This window comes from Phacochoerus africanus, chromosome 2 (genome assembly GCF_016906955.1).
Source record: "Phacochoerus africanus isolate WHEZ1 chromosome 2, ROS_Pafr_v1, whole genome shotgun sequence".
Taxonomy (NCBI): Eukaryota; Metazoa; Chordata; class Mammalia; order Artiodactyla; family Suidae; genus Phacochoerus; species Phacochoerus africanus.
In genome coordinates, this window is record NC_062545.1 from 132528835 (window position 1) to 132551148 (window position 22314).

A 22314-nucleotide genomic window follows, 5' to 3' on the forward strand; every position below is an offset into this window, starting at 1 on the left:
GGGTTCATTAACCATCGAGCCACAAAGGTTAACTCCACAAAAAATTCTAAAGGGACTTCTCTAGGTAGAAAAGAAAAGGCCACAACTAGAAACAAAAATATTACAAATGAGAAGGCTCACCAGTAAAGGTATACAAATAGTAAAGGTAGGAAATTATCCACCCAAAAATGTGCTACCCAATCCAGAAATCTTTTTTTTTGTTTTGTTTTTTTGCTATTTCTTTGGGCCGCTCCCACGGCATATGGAGGTTCCCAGGCTAGGGGCTGAATCGGAGCTGTAGCCACTGGCCTATGCCAGAGCCACAGCAACGTGGGATCCGAGCCATATCTGCAACCACAGCTCACGGCAACGCCGGATCGTTAACCCACTGAGCAAGGGCAGGGACTGAACCCGCAACCTCATGGTTCCTAGTCGGATTTGTTAACCACTGCGCCACGACGGGAACTCCTTTTTTTTTTTTTTTTTCCAATCCAGAAATCTTGAAAAGAGGAAGGTACAAATGCAGGATACTGAAGATGCACTTAAAATTAAGAGACCAACAACTTAAAACAATCTTGTACATATATAGCGTCCTATTATCAAAACTTCATGGTAACTACAAACCAAAAATCTACAGTAGATACGCAAGTAAGAAAAAGCCATCCAAACACAACACTAAAGATAGTCATCGACTGGAGTTCCCACTGTGGCACAGCAGAGACGAATCTGACTAGAAACCATGAGGTGTGGCTCTAAAAAGACAAAAGACAAAAAAAAAAAAAAAAAAAGCTAGTCATCGAACCTGCAAGATTAGAGAACAAAAGAAGAAAAAAGACCAACAAAAACAAATCCAAAACAATTAACATAATGGCAGTAAGAATATACATATCGATAATTGCCTTAAAAGTAAATGGACTAAATGCCCCAACCAAAAGACCCAGGCTGGCTAAATGGATACAAAAGCAAGACCCAGATACATGCTATCTCCAAGAAACCCACTTCAGTTCTAGGGACACATAAAAAATTAAAGTGAGAAGATGGAAGAAAATATTCTATGCAAATGGCAATCAAAAGACAGCTGGAGTAGAAAATACTCATGTCAGACAAAATGAACCATAAAATATTGTAAGAGACAAAGAAGGACCTTACATAATGGTCAAAGGATCAATCCAAGAGGAAGATAAAACTGTAAATGTATATGTACCCAACATGGGATCATCTCAATATATAAGGTAACTGCTAGCAACCTTAAAATAAGAAACTGACAATAACACAATAATAGTGGTGGACTTCAACACCCCACTTACAACAATGGACAGATCATCCAGACAGTTGACAAGGAAACACAGGCCTTAAATGATGCATTAGACCAGATGTACTTAATAGATATTTATAAAATACTTCATTCAAAAGCAGCAGAATACACATTCTTCTCAAGTGCACACAGAACATTTTTTAGGATGGATCACATTCTGGGCCACAAATCAGGCCTTGGTAAATTTAAGAAAACTGAAATCCTATCAAGCATCTTTTCTGACCACAACACTATACAACTGGAAGTCAATAAGAAAAAAACTGCAAAAAACACAAACACATGGAGAATAAACTACATGCTATTCAACAACCATGGATCACTGAGGAAATTAAAAAATACCTAGAAGCAAATGACAACAAAGACACAATTCAAAACTTACAAGATGCAGCAAAAGCAGTTCTAAGAGGGAATTTAATACAATACAAACCTACCTCAGAAAACAAGAAAAATCTCAAATAAACATCTTAACCTTACACTTAAAGCAACTAGAGAAAGAACAGACAAAACCCAAAGTTAGTAGAAGGAAAGAAATCACAAAGATCAGAACAGAAATAAATGAAGCAGAAATGAAGAAAACCACAGAAAGATCAATGAAACTAAAAGCTGGTTCACTGAAAAGATCAAAAAAATTAATAAACCCTTAGCCAGACTCATCAAGAAAAAAGGGGGAGAGTATTCAAATCAATAAAATTAGAAATGAAAAGGGAGAAGTTACAACAGACATCAAATAAATACAAAGGATCAGAAGAGACTACTACAAGAAACTATATGTCAATAAAAGGGATAACCTAGAAGAAATGGAAAAATTCTTGGAAAAGTACAGTCTTCCAAGACTAAACCAAGATGAAATAGAAAAGATGAACGGGCCAATCACCTGTACTGAAATTGAAACTGTGATTAAAAAACTTTCAATAGGAGTTCCCGTTGTGGCACAGTGGAAACGACTCCAACTAGGAACCATGAGGTTGCGGGTTCAATCCCTGGCCTCACTCAGTGGGTTAAGGATCTGGTGTTGCTGTGGCTGTGGTGTAGGCCGGCAGCTGTAGCTCCAATTAGACCCATAGCCTGGGAACCTCCATATGCCACAAGTGTGGACTTTAAAAAAAAAAAAAAAAAAAAAAGCCAATAACAAAAAACCTTTCAACAAGCAAAAGTCCAGGACCAGATGGCTTCATAGGCAAATTCTATCAAACATTTAGAGTTAACATCTATCCTTCTGAAACTATTCCAAAAAATTGCAGAGGAAAGAACACTCTCAAACTCTATGAGGTCACCATCACCCTGATACCAAAACCAAAGATACTGCAAAAGAAGAAAATGACAGGCCAGTATCACTGATGAACATAGAGGCAAAAATCCTCAACAAGATACTAGCAAATAGAGTCCAACAATACAAAAGGATTGTACACTATGATCAACTGAGATTTATTCCAGGGATGGAAGGATTTTTCAATATTTGCATATCAATCAGTATAATACACCACATTAACAAACTGAAGAAAATCATGATCCTCTCAATAGATGCAGAAAAAGCCTTTGACAAAATCCAATACCCATTTCCAATAAAAATGCTCCAGCAAGTGGGCTAGAGGGAATCTACCTCAACAACAAACCCAGAGCTAACATTCTCAATGGTGAAAAGCTGGAAGAATTCCTGCTAAGATCAGGAACAAGACAAGGATGTCCACTCTCATACTACTACTAAACATAGTTCTGGAAGTCCCAGCCACAGCAATCAGAGAAGAAAAATAAATAGAAGGAATCCAAATTGGAAAGGAAGAAGTTTAACTACCACTGTTTGCGGATGACATGATACTATATCTAGAAAATCCTAAAGACACTACCAGAAAACGGTTGGAGCTCATCAATGAATTTGGTAAAGTTGCAGGATACCAAATTAATACACAGAAATTGACTGTATTTTTATATACTAACAATGAAAGATCAAAAAGAGAAATTAGGGAAACAATCCCATTTACCACTGCATCAAAAAGGATAAAATACCTAGGAATAAACCTACCTGAAAACTATAAGATGCTGATGAAAGAAATCAAAGATGACACAGATGGAAAGATATACCATGCTCCTGGATTGGAAGAATCAATACCGTCAAAATGACTATTCTACTCAAGGCAGTCTACAGATTCAATGCAATCCCTATGAAATTACCAAGAACATTTTTCACAGAACTAGAACAAAATATTTTAAAGTTTGTTTGGAAGTACGAAAGACCCAGAACAGCCAAAGCCATCCTGAGAAAGAAAAATGGAGCTGGAGGAATCAAGCTCCCTGACGTCAGACTACACTAAAAGCCATAGTCATCAAAACCATATGGTACTGGCACAAAAACACAGAAATACAGATCAGTGGAACAGTACAGAAAGCCCAGAATTAAACCCACATACCTACAGTCAACTAATCTATGACAAAGGAAGCAAGAATATACAATGGAGTAAAGACAGTCCCTTCAATAGGTGGTGCTGGGGAAACTGGACAGCTACATGGAAAAGAACGCAATTAGAACACTTCCTAACATTATACACAAAAATAAATTCAAAATGGATTAAAGTCCTAAATATAAGGCTGGATACTATAAGACTCTTAGAGGAAAACATAGGCCAAACACTCTCTGACATAAACGACAGCACCATCTTCTCAGATCCACCTCCTACAGTAATGACAATAAAAACAAAAAATAAACAAATGGGACTGAATTAAACTTAAAAGTTTTTGCACAGCTAAGAAAACCCTAAAGAAAACAAAATGACAACCCATAGAATGGGAGGAAATATTTGCAACTGAAGCAACTGACACGGAATAAATCTCCAAAATATATAAATACCTCCTTCAGCTCAATACCAACCAAAAAAACACAAAACAAAACAACCCCATTAAAACTGGAGTTTGGTTCTTTGAAAAAAGTCAATGAAGTTGATTTTTAAAAAGCTCAAATCACTAAAATCAGAAATCAAAGAGGGGACATTACTTATAAACCTTACAAAAACAAAACTATGTCAATAAATGAGGTAACTTAGATGAAATAGGCAAATCCCTAGAAAGACATAAATCCAAGTCCAGGCACCAAACGATCAGCTGAAATTGAACCTAAATTCGGTAAAATACATCATTTGAAAATACGAATAGATCTATAGCAAGTAGAGAGATTAAACCTGTAATTTAAAACTTTCCACAAAGGAAAAATTAAAATCAATGAATAGCTAATAGCAGATTTGCGTTATTCTCTAAACTTCTCTATATACTTAATACTTGAAGTGAAAATTCATTACAATGTTTATAGTAGAAACACAATTCTTTCAGTAAAGTTCCCCTCCCCCCCTTTTTTTGGGGGGGGGTTCTTTTTAGGGCTGCACTCATGGCATACGGAGGTTCCCAGGCTAGGGGTTGAACTGGAGCTGTAGCTGCTGGCCTACACCACAGACACAGCAACATGGGATCTGAGCCTACACCACATCTCATGGAATGCTGGATCCTTAAGCCACTGAGCAAGGCCAAGGATCTAACCTGTGTCCTCATGGATGCTAGTCAGATTTGTTTCTGCTGAGACATGACAGGAATTCCTAAAGTTCCAATGTTATCAACAAATGTCTCTCAAAGGTTTCTATCAAATTCCAACAAAATCTCTTTTTTTGGGGGGGGGGGGTGTTTTTTGTTTTCGATACAGTTTGCAGCAGGTTAATATGAGGTCTTAGTTCCCAGACCAGGGATTAAGAAAATGAACTCGGGCCACAGCAATGAAAGTATCATATCCCAACCATGAGACCACCAAGGAACTCCCAAATTCAAATGAATTCTTTTTTTTTTTTTTATATGCCACTAGTTTCAAAACCATGCTCCATTTTACCTTCCTTTTATATATGAGCCATGTCTTTCTCTAGTATTCTCTATTATTTCTCAAAATTTCCAACCTCTCAATCTTACTATGTATTCTCCTGATCCTCCTTTTCCCCTGAAGATCTCCTTTCCTTCTCTAAAGGGGGCTGTCTGTCTCTAGGCTGTCTACTGTCTTGGGCCTTCCTTCACTGACTCCTTGAGTTGGAGGCACTCTAACCTACAACCTATGTTTTCTACTCCCATTTTAGAAAGTATGTTCTCAAGTAACTTCCTAAGAGAGTGAATGAGAGAAAAGTGTTCTGAATTTTTGTATTTCTAAAAATGTATTTTGCCCTAACACCGGGTTAATAATATTGCTTCAGGACAGGTGGTGCATCAGGTTAAGGATCCGGCATTGTCACTGCTGTGCTGTGGGTTCAATCCCCAGCCCGGGAACTTCTGCATGCCACAGGTGTGGCTAAAAAGATTTATATATATACATACACACATATATACATATAGCTACAAATAGAATTCTGGGTTTAAAACTATTTTCCCTAAGAACTTTGAAGGCATTGCTCTAAAAGTTTCTATCATCCAGATTTCTGATAAGAAATGTGCTATCATTTATTTTTATACCTGTAGAGATCCACTTACATTTTTCTCTCTCAAATTTTCAGAATTTTTCTTTGAGGAAAAAAAGAAAATGTATTTGAGAATATCTTTCTTCTTTTTTCCTACAACTTCTACTAATCTTCAGGACAAAAAAAAAGATTAATGAAAATTAGAAAATAGGGGTTCCCACTGTGGCTCAGCAAGTTAAGAACCCAACTAGTATCCATGAGGATGTAGGTTCAATCCCTAGCCTCGCTCAGTGAGTTAAGGATCCAACGCTGCCACAAGCTGTGGCATAGGTAGCAGATATAGCTGGGATCCTGCGTTGCAGTGGCTGTGGCATAGACTAAGGCAGCTGCTGCTCTGATGTGACCCTTAGCCTGGGAACTTCCATATGCCTAGGAAAAATTAAAAAAAAAATAAAATAAAATGTCATCCAAAAAATGGAAAAAAAAAGAAAATTAGAAGATAAAAATAACAAGGGGGGGAAGAAACTATAAACTGATACTGAACTCTAGTTAGTGTATGCTAAAATATTTAAGGGGAAATGTTCTGATGTCTACAACTTTCTTAGAAAAGCATTAAAATTGACTGATGGCTAGACAGGTGATAAAGGAAGTACATTAAAATGTTGGGAGTCCCTGTTGTGGTGCAGTGGAAATGAATCCAACTAGTATCCATGAGGACATGGGTTCATCCCTGGCCTTGTTAGGTGGGTCGGGGATTTGGCATTGCTGTGAGCTGTGGTGTAAATCACAGATGCAGCTTGGACCCAGCATCGCTGTGGTGTAGTCAGGCAGCTATAGCTCTGATTTGACCCCTAGCCTGGGAACTTCCATATGATGTGGGTGTGGCCCTTAAAAAAAAAAAAAAAAGGAGTTCCCATCACGGCTCAGAGGAAACCATTCTAACTAGCATCCATGAGGATGCAGGGTCTATCCCTGGTCTCGATCAGTGGGTTAAGGATCTGGTATTGCCAAGAGCTGTGGTGTAGGTCACAGTTACAGCTTGGATCTGGCATTGCTGTGGCTGTGGTGTAGGCCAGCGGCTCCAGCTCTGATTTGACCCCTAGCCTAGGAACCTCCAAATACAGGCAGGTGCAGCCCTAAAACGATCAAAGAAAAGTCAATGGTAGAGTCTTGGTGGTGGGTATATAAATGTTCACTGAAAAATTCTTTCAACTTTGTAGTAAGTTCAAAAAAAAAAAAGAATTTTTTTTTTTTGTCTTTTTCAGGGCCGCACCCAAAGCACAAGGAAGTTCCCAAGCTAGAAGTTCAATCAGAGCTGCAACTGCCAGCCTACGCCACAGCCACAACATTGCCAGATCCAAGTAAGGTCTTCGCTCTACACCATAGGCAACGCCGGATCCTTAACCCATTGAGCAAGGTCAGGGATCAAACCTGAGTCCTCATGGATATTAGTTCGATTCATTACCGCTGAGTCACAAGAGGAACCAAAATTTTTAATTAAAAATGTTGAGGGAAAAAAAAATTCATAGAAGGAGATGCTTTCCCTTTCTGTCATTTTAACCCCTCCATCTTCTAGTCTATGAGCTCCTAAAGAACAGATTACAACCAAAGTGAAAAAAAATTTTTTTTGTCTTTTTAGGGCCACACCCATAGCATATGGAGATTCCCAGGCTAGGGGTTGAATCGGAGCTGTAGCTGCTGGCCCACACCGCAGTCACAGCAATGCCAGATCCTTAACCCACTGAGCGAGGCCAGAGATCCAAACCCGCAACCTCATGGTTCCTAGTTGGATTTGTTTCTGCTGCGCCACGACAGGAACTCCAAAGTGAAATTTGATGTAAAAACCATGCAACTTCCTTATATGGCAGAACTTTACTTACATTTTTTTTACTGATATAATAAGCTTGCTTTCATCTGTGCTAGGTAAGTCTTAAATCTGTAGAAGTTTTCAGTGTCTGACAAGGAGTTTATGTCTGACAAGTCATAAGTAAGGTCAGGATTTATTCAGTCACAAAAACTGATTCCCAGAAAAAAAAACAACAAATAGTTTTAGGGACATCAATTGACTTAATATCACAGTCTTTCAATGAAGTGTAAGAAACTTGCATCTTTTTATTATACATATTAAAGTTTAGTTGATTTACAATGTGTTGTCAAGTTCTGTTGTTCAGCAAAGTGACCCAATCACATACATTTCTCTGTCCTGTACAGTAGGGTCCCATTGCCTATCCATTCCAAAATAAGAGTTGGCATCCAAAAAAGCCCCCAAATGCTCATCTATCCCACTCCCTCCCCTTTCCCCCTGGGTAACTCCATGTCTGCTCTCCTTGGCCATGATCTGTTTTGTTTTGTTTTTTAAGATAGGATCATCTGTTCCATATTTTAGATTCCACAAATAAGTGACATCATATGGTATTTGTCTTTTTCCTGGCTTACTTCACTTAGTACGAGAGCCTCTAGTTCCATCCATGTTGCTGCAAATGGCATTAGTTTGTTCTTTTTTGTGGATGAATAGTATTCCATTGTATATATGTACCACATCTTCTTAATCCATTCATCTGTTGATGGACGTCTAGGTTGTTTCCATGTCTTGGCGATTGTGAATAGTGAGTGCTGCCATGAACACGGGGATGCATGCATCTTATTCAGTGAAAGCTTTTCCAGATATATGCCCAGCAGTGGGATTGTTGGATCATATGGTAGTTCTATATTTAGTTTCCTGAGGTACCTCCATGCTGTTTTCCATAGTGGTTGTAACAATTTACTTTCCCACCAACAGTGGAGGAGGATACCTTTTTCTCCACACCCTCTCCAGTATTTGTTATTTGTTGACTTGTTAATGATGGCCATTCTGACCAGTATGAGGTGAAACCTCATTTTAGTTTTGATTTACATTTATCTAATAATTAGTGATATTGAGCATTTTTTTCATATGCCTGTAGGCCATCCGTACGTCTTTAGAGAAATGTCTATTTAGGCCTTCTGCCCACTTCTCAAGTGGATTGTTTGTCTTTTTGTTGAGTTGTATGAGTTGTTTGTATATTTTGGAGATTAGGCCCTTGTCTGTTGCATCACTGGCAAAGATTTTCTCCCATTCTTTGAGTTGTCTTTTCGTTTTTTAGTGGTTTCCTTTGCTGTGCAAAATCTTTTGAGTTTGATTAGGTCCCAATGGTTTGTGTCTTTACTGTCATTATTCTAGGAAGTGGATCAAACAAGATGTTTCTGCAATTTAAGTCAAAGAGTTCTGCCTATGTTCTCCTCTAGGAGTTTTATATATCCGGCCTTACATCTGGGTCTTTGATCCATTTAGAGTTTATTCTTTTTTTTTTTTTGCTTTTTAGGGCTGCACTCGAGGCATATGGAGGTTCCCAGGCAAGGTGTCAAATCGGAGATGTAGCTGCTGGCCTACACCAAAGCCACAGCAATGCCAGATACGAGCCACATCTGTGACCTATACAACAGCTCATGGCAATGCCAGATTGTTAACCTATTGATCGAGGCCAGGAATGGAACCCACAACCTCATGGTTCCTAGTTGGATTCATTTCCCTGCACCATGATGGGAACTCCATTTTGAGTTTATTTTTGTATATGGTGTTAGTGTTCTACTTTCATTCTTTTACATGTAGCTTTCCAGTTTTCCCAGCACCATTTATTGAAGAGACTATCTTTCTTCCACCGTATGTTCTGTCCTCTTTTGTCATAGATTAGTTGACCATAGGTACTTGGGCTGATTTCTGGGCTTTCTATCCTGTTCCATTGGTCTCTTTGTTTTTGTGCTAGTACCATATTGTTTTGATGACTGTAGATTTGTGGTACTGTCTAAAGTCAGGAGGCTTGATTCCTCCATTTTTTTTTTTTTCTCAATATTGCTTTGGCTATTCAGGGTCTCTTATGTTTCCACACAAATTTTAAAATATTCTGTTCTGGTTCTATGAAGAATGTCTTTGGTAATTTGATAAGGATTGCGCTGAATCTGTAAGTTGCCTTAGGTAATATAGTCATTTTGACAATATTGATTCTTCTAATCCAAAAGCATGGTATATCTTTCCATCTGTTTGTGTCATCTTTATTTTATCAACGTTTTATAGTTTTTCAGAGTACAGGTCTTTCGTCTCTTTAGATAGGATTATTTCTAGGTATTTTATTCTATTTGATGCGATTGTAAATGGAATGGTTTCTCTGATTTCTCTTTCTGACCTTCCATTATTAGAATATAGAAATGCACTTGATTTCTGTGGATTTATTTTGTAGCCTACAACTTTGCCAAATTCATTGATGAGGTCTAACAGTTTCCTGGTGCTGTCTTTTTCTTTAGGGCTGCACCCACAGCATACGGAATTTTCCAGGCTAGGGGTCAAATTGGAGCTGTAGCTGCAGGCCTATGACACAGCCACAGCAATGCAGGATCCAAGCCGTGTCTGTAAGCTACACCGCAGCTCACAGCAACACCAGATCCATAACCCTATGAGCAAGGCCAGGGATCAAACCTGCCTCCTCATGGATGCTAGTCCAATTCGTTAACTGCTGAGCCATAACAGGAATTCCTGGTGCTGTCTTTAGGGTCTTCTAAGTATAGTAACATGTCATCTGCAGTGATAGTTTTACTTCTTTTCCAACTTGTATTCCTTTTATTTCTTTTTCTTCTCTGATTGCTGTGGCTAGGACTTCCAAAACTATGTTGAATAATAGTGGTGAAAGTGGACATTCTTTCTTGTTCCTCATTTTAGTGGAAGTGTTTTCAATTTCTCGCCACTGAGAATGATGTTAGCTGTGGGTTTTTCATATACGGTTTTTATTATGTTGAGGTAGCCTCCTTCTATCCCCCCCTCACACTCCGTATTTCCAATTAAGTTACCATTTCAACAAACATTTATTTATTTGAGTAACCCAATATATGACAGCTTTGTACTGCCATGGACATCGATGTCATTAAGAGTTTAAATTAAGAATTACTTATGGAGTTCCCGTCGTGGTGCAGTGGTTAACGAATCCGACTAGGAACCATGAGGTTGCGGGTTCGGTCCCTGCCCTTGCTCAGTGGGTTAAGGATCCGGTGTTGCCATGAGCTGTGGTGTAGGTTGCAGACGCGGCTCGGATCCCGAGTTGCTGTGGCTCTGGTGTAGGCTGGTGGCTACAGCTCCGATTTGACCCCTAGCCTGGGAACCTCCATATGCCGCGGGAGCGGCCCAAAAAAATAGCAAAAAGACAAAAAAAAAAAAAAGAATTGCTTATGATTTTTGAGCTCTGACTGAATTAGCAATTATTTATTTATTTATTCTACTTTTTTTTGGTCTTTTTGCCTTTCCTAGGGCCGCTCCTGCAGCATATGGAGGTTGCCAGGCTAGGGGTCAAATCGGAGCTGTAGCCACCAGCCTTTGCCAGAGCCACAGCAACGCGGGATCCGAGCCGTGTCTGCGACCTACACCACAGTTCATGGCAATGCCGGATCCTTAACCCACTAAGCAAAGCCAGGGAGCAAACCCACAACCTCATGGTTCCTAGTCGGATTCAGTAACGACTGCACCACGACGGGAACTTCTCTACTTTTTTTTAAGACCTACTATTTAGAAAGAGATTTGGAGTTCCTATTGTGGCTCAGCTAGTTAAGAACCTGACATAGTCTCTGTGAGGATGCGCATTTGATCCCTGGCCTTGCTCAGTGGATTAAGGATCCAGTGTTGCCACAAGCTGTGGCATAGGCTGCAGATGTGGCTCGGATCTGGCATTGCTATGGCTGTGGTGTAGACTGGCAGGTACAGCTCAGATTCAATCCCTAGCCCAGGGAACTTCCATATGCCATAGGTGCAGCCATAAAAAGAAAAAGAGATTCCTTTCAAAATATTTCTGCTTGTTGACAATGCACCTAGTCACCCAAGAGCTGTGATAGAGATATACAATGATGTACAATGAGTAGGCAAAGTATTTACCATTCTAGATATCATTAAGAACAATTGTCGGAGTTCTTGCTGTGGTGAAATAGGTTAATGATCCAGCTTGTCTCTGTGGAAGTGCTAGTTTGATTCCCAGCCTGGAGCAATGAGTTAGGTATCTGATACTGCTTCAGCTGTGGTGTAGGTCCCAGTTCCAGCTCAGATTTGATCCCTGGCCCAGGAAATTCCATATGCTGCAGAATGGCAAAAAAAGAGAAAAAAGAAAGAAAAAAAAAGAACATTCATGATTCATGGGAAGAGATCAAAATATCATTAACAGCAGTCTGGAAGAAGTTGATTCCCACCCTCACAGATGACTCTGATGGGTGCAAGACTTCAGTGGAGGAAGTACAGATCAGATGTAATGTCATGATAAAACTTTCATGGATGAGGACTGTTTTCTAATAAGCAAAGAGTAGTTCCTTAAAATGGAATCTACTCCTGGTGAAGATGCTATGAAGACTGGTAAAATGACAACAAAATTTAGAATATGACAAAAACTTAGTTGATAATGCAGTGGCAGGATTTGAGAGGACTGACTCCAACTTTGAAAAAATTTCTACTGTGGGTAAAATGCTATCAAACAGCACTGCATATTACAGAGAAATTGTTCATGAAAGGATAAGTCAATCGATATAGCAAACTGCATTGTTGTCTTATTTTAAGATATAGCCATAGCCACTCCAAACTTCAGAAACCACCACCCTGATCAGTTAGCAGCCATCAACATTGGAGTGAGACCCTCACCAGGAAAAAGACCATGACTTGCTGAAGGCTAAATGATGCTTAACATTTTTAAAAATTTTTATTCTGGGAGTTCCCATCGTGGCGCAGTGGTTAGTGAACCCGACTAGGAACCATGAGGTTTCGGGTTCAGTCCCTGCCCTTGCGCAGTGGGTTAACGATCCGGCATTGCTGTGAGCTGTGGTGTAGGTTGCAGACGCGGCTCGGATCCCGAGTTGCTGTGGCTCTGGCGTAGGCTGGTGGCTACAGCTCCGATTCGACCCCTAGCCTGGGAACCTCCATATGCCGAGGGAGCAGCCCAAGAAATAGCAAAAAAAAAAAAAAAAATTTATTCTTATGGCTATACCCATAGGAAATGGAAGTTCCCAGGCTGCTGGCAATGTCCGATTCTTTAACCCACTGCACTGCGTCATGGATCAAACCTTCACCTATGCAGCAACCCATGCCACTACAGTTGGATGCCTAACCCACTAAGCCACAGTGGGAACTCTATGTACACTACTTTTTGTTTTTGCTTTTTAATCTTTTTTCTTTTTAGGGCTGCACCCATGGCATATGAAGGTTCCCCAGCTAGGTGTTGAATCAGAGCTATAGCTGCTGGCCTACACTATAGCCAGAGCAACGCAGGATCTGAGCCAAATTTGTGACCGATACCACAGCTCACGGCAACGCCAGATTCTTAACCCACTAAGCAAGGCCAGGGATCCAACCCAGGTTCTCATGGATACCAGTTGGGTTCATTAACCAGAAACACAACAGGAATTCCTGAACACTTTTTTAAAACATAATGCTATTGCATACTTAACAGACTACAACATAGTATAAAAATAACTTTTATATGCACTGGGAAACCAAAAAACTCTGACTCACTTTATTGCAATATTCAATTTATTGTGGTGATCTGGAACCAAACCCACAATTATCTCTAAGTATGCCTGTAGGAGTTCTCTTGTGGCAAGCAGGTTAACTAGCCATCACTGTTACTTCAAAAGCCAGGGTTGCTGCTATGGCAAGAGTCTGGTCTCTGGCCCAGGAGCTTCTATGTGCCATAGATTTGGGGGGAAAAAAAAAAAAAAGCCCGTAAATACCAAAGGCTAAGTGCATAAAATAAAATGTAATCATGAGGTATTATGAGTGACAAAGGAGTATATGAAACAAGAAAAATTAATAAAAGCTGTAAGACATTAGAGGGAAATGATAAAGGATCACAGTATAGCAGGATGAAAATAACTGGATTCTAGTCTTAGTTCTATCACTAAGATAGAAGTATTGTGCCTAAGTTTCCTCATCTGTAAGAGAGAGATAATACCGGCCTTACTTATTTTTTTAGCATCGGTATGAAGCCCAAGTGAGAATACCATGTATACGAAATGGATGGGATTTCAAAGTTAAAGTGCTAAATAATATAAAAGATTATTAATAATTCATTTACATTAAGCCAGTAAAATCACTTTTATGTCATTTATTAAGGTTAATAAAACTAAACATATGACTTGTAATCATATATACATATATGATTTTTTTTTTTGGACCGCGCTCATGGCATATGTAAATTCCCAGGCTAGGGGTCGAATGGGAGCTACAGCTGCTGGCCTATGCCACAGCTACAGCAACGTGGGATCTGAGCCTTGTCTGCAACCTACACTGCAGCTGACAGCAATGCCAGATCCCTGTCCCACTGAGCGAAGCGAAGGATTGAATCCACATCCTCATGGTTACTAGTGGGATTGGTTTCCGCTATGCCACAATGGGAACTCCCATATTTTATTATTAAAGAATCTCGCTTATAACTAGCTGATTAACAGATTATACATGCTGAAAGGCTAGTCATGTTAACTAGACTAGAAACAATAGTAATTTTTTTTTTGTCTTTTTGCCATTTCTTGGGCTGCTCCTGCAGCATATGGAGGTTCCCAGGCTAGGGGTCTAATCAGAGCTGTAGCCACCAGCCTATACCAGAGCCACAGCAATGCAGGATCCGAGCCGCGTCTTTGACCTATACCACAGCTCACGGCAACACTGGATCCTTAACCCACTGAGAAAGGGCAGGGACGAACCTGCAACCTCATGGTCCCTAGTCGGATTCATTAACCACTGAGCCACAACGGTAACTCCTAGAAACAACAGTAATATTTTAATGTATTTATCCCCAGTGTATGTGGTATACACTGTATTTGTGTAATTGTATTTACACAATTTTTAAAAACAAAAACATATATGTGCACAAACATATTTCATTAACCTGCTTTCTTCTATCAGGAACATTTTTCCTATGTCAGTGAATATTCTTAAAAAAATTTTTTGTGGCTGCATACTAATGAGTATATTTCTAAGGCATGAGATCATATTATCCAGAAACGCACATACCGCTTACTGCTGGCAGGAGTGCAAACTGGTAGTAAATGTGGCAGTATTTATGCCATACTCAATGATTCTGCAATTCCTTAGAAAATATCTCAATTTATGTGAAGAGGCACATACAAAGACAATTAACCTGTAATACGGTCACCTCTGTAAAGACGAAGACGATGACAGAAGGAGGGAGAAAAAGAGGACAACTGTTGCCTTTCACTGTACACCCTTTTGTACTATTCCCACTACTGCCTCACTTGGTCACATAAGCCGTACTCACCAGAATTTTATCAGCTTTGGCTTCACTAATCCCCTTAATATTTATTAGCTCCTTCTTTGGTGCATAGGCAACAGCCTCCACGGTGTGGAATCCAGCTTCTTCCAATTTTTTGACATCATTGGCATTTATGCCACATTGCTGCAAGTGAACAAAACCATGGATAAATTTAAGCTTCGGTATGCTTATCCATCTGATATGGATATTGTCCCTACATACCTGATAGAGCTGTTTTAGGGGGGGTTTAAAATTTGTTTGTCTTTTTAGAGCTGGTTTTTTTTGGTTGTTTTTGTTTTTGTCTTTTTAGGGCCACACCTATGGCATATGGAGGGTTCCAGATTAGGGGTAGAATCAGAGCTATAGCCACTGGCCTATACCACAGTCACAGCAATGCCAGATGCAAGCTGCATCTGTGACCTACACCACAGCTCACAGCAACGCTGGATCCTTAACCCACCAAGCAAGGCCAGGGATCGAACCTGCGTACTCATGGATACTAGTCAGATTCGCCTCCCCTGTGCCACAATGGGAACTCCAACAGAGCTGTTTTAATAACTGTGAAATTATATGCAAAAGCTGTGAAAAGTATGTCCTACATATGAGGTATTATCAACCTTTTCATCATCAAAACCGGTAAACTAGCACAATGTATATTAGAATGGACTCTTACCATAAATTGGATTAAACCTATAACTTTCGACCTTTTAAGACTGGGACTCTAAATGAGCTTTGAGATCCTGAGCCCTAAAAGGCCATTTCAAACCTGTGTTTCTCAATGTTTTCTACATAAAACAATGTTTTACACTAAGCTGGGATAAACAGATAAGACTGCCCCAGAGCTAAAGGGAGTACTGTCTTAGCATGTCAGTACCTTCTTGGGAGCACAATGACTGGAAAGCTCTGCTTTAACAACTGATATTAATAATGGGGAAAACTACTCTTGGTCAGGGATTTACAGACCACTTCTCAAAAACAAACCATCCAGGAGTTCGTGTTGTGGCTCAGTGGTTAGTGAATCTGACTAGGAACCATGAGGTTGTGGGTTCGATCCCTGGCCTCGCTTAGTGGGTTAAGGATCCGGCATTGCTGTGAGCTGTGGTGTAGGTCGCAGACGAGGCTTGGATCCTCTGTTGCTGTGGCTGTGGTGTAGGCTGGCAGCTAAAGCTCCAATTAGACCCCTGGCCTGGGAACCTCCATATGCCATGGGTGCAGCCCTAGAAAAGAACAACAACAACAAAAAAAAAAACCACACATTCAAAGGCATCTCTTTCTTCCTATATACAAAGTCAGGGAGTTCCCATCATGGCTCAGGGATAGGGATAGCGAACCCGACTAGTATCCATGAGGATGCGTGTACAATCCCTGGCCTCATTCAGTGGGTTAAGGATTTAGCATTGCTGTGAGCTGAGGTGTAGGCCAATGGCTACAGCTCTGGTTCGACCCCTGCCTGGGAACTTCCATATGCCATGGATGTAGCCTTAAAAAAAAAAAAGGAGTTCCCGTCGTGGCACAGTGGTTAACGAATCCGACTAGGAACCATGAGGTTGCGGGTTCGGTCCCTGCCCTTGCTCAGAGGGTTAAGGATCCGGCATTGCGGTGAGCTGTGGTGTAGGTTGCAGACGCGGCTCGGATCCCGAGTTGCTGTGGCTCTGGCGTAGGCCGGGGGCTACAGCTCCGATTTGACCCCTAGTCTGGGAACCTCCATATGCCGTGGAAGCGGCCCAAAGAAATAGCAAAAAGACAAAAAAATAAAAATAAAATAAAATAAAATAAAATAATTAAAAAAAAAAAAAAAGGACAAAGTCAGTTTTGGTTTTATTAGCCACCAAAGCCATGATTTATGGGAGAGAATGAGTAAGGGGGGATGTGTGCATATTAGGGGGTCAGGGAAGGTTTGAGAGAGAAGAGAGAATAGTCGCTGCCCATAGAAACCAGGTCTGTTGTTAATATTTAAGCAATATTCAATACACATGTATTGTGCTCACAAAACCAAGTTATGACTCTGAACTCTCCAACATTTATCAGCAACTTGTTTAAGTAACCTATAGAGTCTTCAAGTTTAGCTGGGGACGGGAGGGACATGCATAAAGAGATAGACGAATAAAGGCTTTCTCAGCATTCTCTCCTGCTTTTTTCAGCCCAAGTCAGTTGCACTCACCATGGGGTCTCTGTACAATGCAATGGGCAGAAATAGTGAAAGGCCCAGCTCTGGTGCTTGATGTTCTTCTGAAGAGTCTTGAATTGAAGCTTGGCTCTTACACTTTAACACCAACCCCTTCTCCGGGCCTATGACAGCTGTCTTTCTAGTTACTTCAGCACAGATCCAGGTCAATGGAGAGACACTGTTCCTCTCCCCTAATGCATAGCTGGCCTAGGTCATTGTAATTTCCTGGACAGTAATTTCATACTTAAGACAAAGAGCAGAGACTACCATGGGATCCTAGGGCTCCTTAGTTTCTAACAATCCAGCTCTAAGAAAGAAAAATGATAAAGTAGGAGAATTCTTGACAAAAGAAGAGATCTAGCCAGACATGTTTAGCAATTGACTTAAGCCTTTCCACAGAACACTTGAGAATCCTCCTGAAAATTCTAATTTGAGTCTTGACCTTAGGTAGTAAACCAGTGGTATATGTAAAGGTTGTGACTTTTCCAAATAGGTAGAACAGTCTCATCCAGCATTGTAATTCCAAAATAAACAACAAAGCACATACCTCTAATCGTGAAATAGGCTGTGGGCCAAAGCTCTCCTCTTCCACCGAAGTATCTGCATTTGCTTCAAGCTGCATCTGCATAGCCATTACTCAGTGTTCAATACTGAAAAATACAGACAGCCATGAGGACAAATTCTAGAGAAAGTAGAGGTGCTAACATAGTTTTATAATAAATGCCTTGAAGAATTGCTTGCTAGGCTTTTGGTTTAATCACTGCCATGACTTCATGGCAGTAAAAACAAATCTGTCACAGGTTTTCCCTTCCATCTAGATAGGTGTTATCAGAAAGACATTAGGAAGAGCCAGGACTATTCTGCTTCTTAAACATGAACAGCTTAATGAGATCAACTATGTCAAAGGATCAGAAGAGACTACTACAAGCAACTATATGCCAATAAAACAGACAACCTAGAAGAAATGGACAAATTCTTAGAAAAGTACAATCTTCTAAGACTCAATCAAGACAAAATAGAAAAGATGAACAGACCAATCACAAGTACTGAAATTGAAACTGTGATTAACAAACTTCCAACAAACAAAAGTCCAGGACCAGACGACTTCACAGGCGAATTCTATCAAGCATTTAGACAAGAGCTGACACCTATCTTTCTGAAACTATTACAAAAAATTGCAGAGGAAGGAACACTCCCAAACTCATTCTATGGGGCCACCATCACCCTGATACCAATACCAGACAAAGATACCACAGAAAAAGAAAATTATAGGCGAATTTCACAGATAAACATAGATGCAAAAATCCTCAACAAAATACTAGCAAACCAAATCCAACAATATATTAAAAGGATTGTACATCATGATCAAGTGAGATTTATCCCAGAGATGCAAGGATTCTTCAATATCTGCAAATCAATCAGTGTGATATACCACATTAACAAACTGAAGAATAAAAACCATACGATCCTCTCAATAGATGCAGAAAAAGCCTTTGACAAAATCCAATACCCATTCCTGATAAAAAAAACCCTTCAAAAAGTGGGCATAGAGGGAACTTACCTCAACATAATAAAGGTCGTATATGACAGACCCACAGATAACATCATTCTCAATGGTGAAAACCTGAAAGAATTCCCACTAAGATCAGGAACAAGACAAGGATGTCCACTCTTGCCACTACTATTCAACATAGTTTTGGAAGTCCTAGCCATGGCAATCAGAGAAAAAAAAGAAATAAAAGGAATTCAAATTGAAAGGGAAGAAGTAAAACTATCACTGTTTACAGATGACATGATACTATACCTAGAAAATTCTAAAGATGCTACCAGAAAACTGTTAGAGCTCATCAATGAATTTGGCAAAATCGCAGGATACACAATTAATACACAGAAATCAACAGCATTTCTATATACTAACTATGAAAGATTAGAAAGAGAAATTAGGGAAACAATCCCATTTACCATTGCATCAAAAAGAATAAAATACCCAGAAATAAACCTACCTAAAGAGACAAAAGACCTGTACTCTGAAAACTATAAGATGCTGATGAAAGAAATCAAGATGACACAAACAGATGGAAAGACATACTATGCTCATGGATTAGAAGGATCAATATTATCAAAATGACTATACTACCCAAGGCAATCTACAGATCCAATGTGATCCCTATCAAATTATCAGTGGCATTTTTCACAGAAATAGAACAAAACATTTTAAAGTTTGTTTGGAAGGACAAAAGACCCAGAACAGCCAAAGCCATCCTGAGAAAGAAAAATGGAGCTGAAGGAATCAGGCTCCTGGACTTCAGACTACACTACAAAGCTACAGTCATCAAAACCATATGATACTGGCACAAAAACAGAAATATAGATCAGTGGAACAGGAGAGAAAGCCCAGAATTAAACCCACCCATCTAGAGTCAGCTAATCTATGACACAGGAGGCAAGAATACACAATGGAGTAAAGACAGCCCCTTCAATAAGTGGTGCTGGGAAAACAGAACAGCCACATGTAAAGAATGAACTTAGAACACTTCCTAAGACTATATGAAAAAGTAAACTTAAAGCAGATTAAGGACCTAAAGATAAGACCAGATACCATAAAACTCTTAAGAGGAAAACATAGGCCAAACATTCTCAGACATAAACCACAGCACTATCTTCTCAGATCCACCTCCTACAGTAATGACAATAAAAACAAAAATAAACAAATGGGACTGAATTAAACTTAAAAGTTTCTGCACAGCAAAGGAAACCTTAAACAAAACAAAAAGACAATCCATAGAATGGGAGAAAATATTTGCAACTGAAGCAACTGACAAGGGATTAATCTTCAAAATTTATAAACACCTCCTACAGCTCAATACCAAAAAAAAAAAAAAAAACCCAGCAAAAAACCTGGCAGAAGATCTAAACAGACAATTCTCCAAAGATGACACACGGATGGCCAAAAAACACATGAAAAGGTGTTCAACATCACTCATTATTAAAGAAATGCACATCAAAATCACTATGAGGTACCACCTTACACCAGCCAGAATGGCCATCATCAAAAAGTTTACAAACAATAAATGCTGGAGAGGGTGTGGAGAAAAGGGAACCCTATTACACTGTTGGTGGGATTGTAAATTGGTGCAACCACTGTGCAAAACAGGATGGAGATTCCTCGGAAAACTAAAAATAGAACTACCATTTGATCCAGCAATCCCACTCCTGGGCATCTATACAGAGAAAACCATGACTTGAAAAGATACATGTACTCCAATGTTCATTGCAGCACTCTATGCAATAGCCAAGACATGGAAATAGCCTAAATGTCTATCAACAGAGGAGTGGATCAAGAAGATGTGGTACATATATACAGTGGAGTATTAGCTATTAAAAGAACTAACAGCATTTGCAGTAACGGTAGACCTAGACATTATCATGCTAAGTGAAGTCAATCAGACAATGAGACACCAACCTCATATGCTATCACTTACATGTGGAATCTAAAAAAAGGACACAATGAATTTCTTTGCAGAACAGACAATGACTCACACAGACTTTGAAAAACTTATGGTTTCCAAAGGAGAGGTTGGGAGGTAGCAGGGATGGGCTGGGGGTTTGGGGTGGAAATGCTATAAAATTGGGTTGTGATGATCGTTGTACAGCTATACGTATTACAATTCATTGAGTAATAAAAAATAAATTAAACTAAAAAAAAAAAAGACATTAGGTAGAGCCAAGACTATTCTGCTTCTTAAAGAACAGCTTAATGAGATCACCTATGCCCCCTGTTCTCCCGTTTCATATTCCTTAAAGATAGAGATCAAGAATTATTTATGTATATATACCCTAGGATACATTATAAACATCAGGTGCTTGGTAAACTGGTAAATGAATGCAGACTTTCCACCACTCTTTTTTTTTTTTTTGTCTTTTTGCCATTTCTTGGGCTGCTCCCTCGGCGTGTGGAGGTTCCCAGGCTAGGTGTCTAATTGGAGCTGTAGCCAGCCGGCCTATGCCACAGCCACAGCAATGCAGGATCTGAGCCACATCTGCGACCTACACCACAACTCACGGCAACGCCGGATCGTTAACCCACTGAGCAAGGGCAGGGATCGAACCCGCAACCTCATGGTTCCTATTCTGACTCTTTAACCACTGTGCCATGACGGAAACTCCTCTTTTTTTCTTTTAAATGGCCATACCCACAGCATATGAAAGTTCCCAGGCCAGGGACTGAATCCAAGCCACAGCGTTAGCAACACCAGATCCTTTAAACCACAGCACCAAGCTGGGGATCATACCCCACAGTGACCCTAGCTGCTACAGGTTCTTCACCTACCGTATCACAGTTGGAACTCCTCAAGATACTACTCTGAAAAAAAAATTTTGAGGTAGTTCCTATGGTGGCTGAGTAGTAATGAACCTGACTAGCATACCACATTAACGAAAGCAAAGTCAGAGTTCCCTTTGTGGCTCAGCAGAAACAAATCTGACTAGGAACCATGAGGTTGTGGGTTCAATCCCTAGCCTTGCTCAGTGGGTTAAGGATCCTGTGTTGCTGTGAGCTGTGGTGTAGTTAGCAGACGTGGCTTGGATCTGGCGTTGCTGTGCTGTAGGCTGGCAGCTACAACTCCAATTCGACCCCTAGCCTGGGAACTTCCATATACTGTGGGTTTGGCCCTAAAACAAAACAAAACAAGAATGAACTATTAGAAAAGGAACATGAAAATACAATACCTTTTAAAATCTCACCCCCCAAAACTAAATACCTAGGAATAAACCTGACCAAGGAGGTAAAATACTTATATGCTGAGAACTATAAAACATTACTTAAGGAAATTAAAAAGGACTCAAAGAGGAGTTCCCGTCATGGCTCAGTGGTTAACAAGTCCAACTAGGAACCATGAGGTTGTGGGTTCGATCCCTGCCCTTGCTCAGTGGGTTAAGGATCTGGTGTTGCTGTAAGCTGTGGTATAGGTTGCAGACGAGGCTCAGATCCCATGTTGTTGTGGCTCTGGTGTAGGCTGGCGGCTACATCTCCGATTACATCCCCAGCCTGGGAACCTCCACATGCTGCGAGAGCAGCCCTAGAAATGGCAAAAAGACAAAAAAAAAAAAAAAAAAAAAGGACTCAAAGAAATGGAA

General features: G+C 40.0%; 1 protein-coding gene across 1 annotated transcript in view; it reads right to left on the reverse strand.

The window, feature by feature from the left end:
• The window catches only part of RAD51 (RAD51 recombinase), a 47727-nt gene that overhangs the window by 18101 nt on the left and 7312 nt on the right, over window positions 1-22314 (reverse strand). Inside the window, exons 2-3 of the mRNA XM_047766699.1 lie at window positions 17726-17828; window positions 15018-15155 (exon numbers count right to left, since the gene is read on the reverse strand). Of these exons, the coding sequence (XP_047622655.1) occupies window positions 15018-15155; window positions 17726-17812 (225 nt within the window). The 5' untranslated portion in view covers window positions 17813-17828. The remainder of the gene's footprint in view (window positions 1-15017; window positions 15156-17725; window positions 17829-22314) is intronic.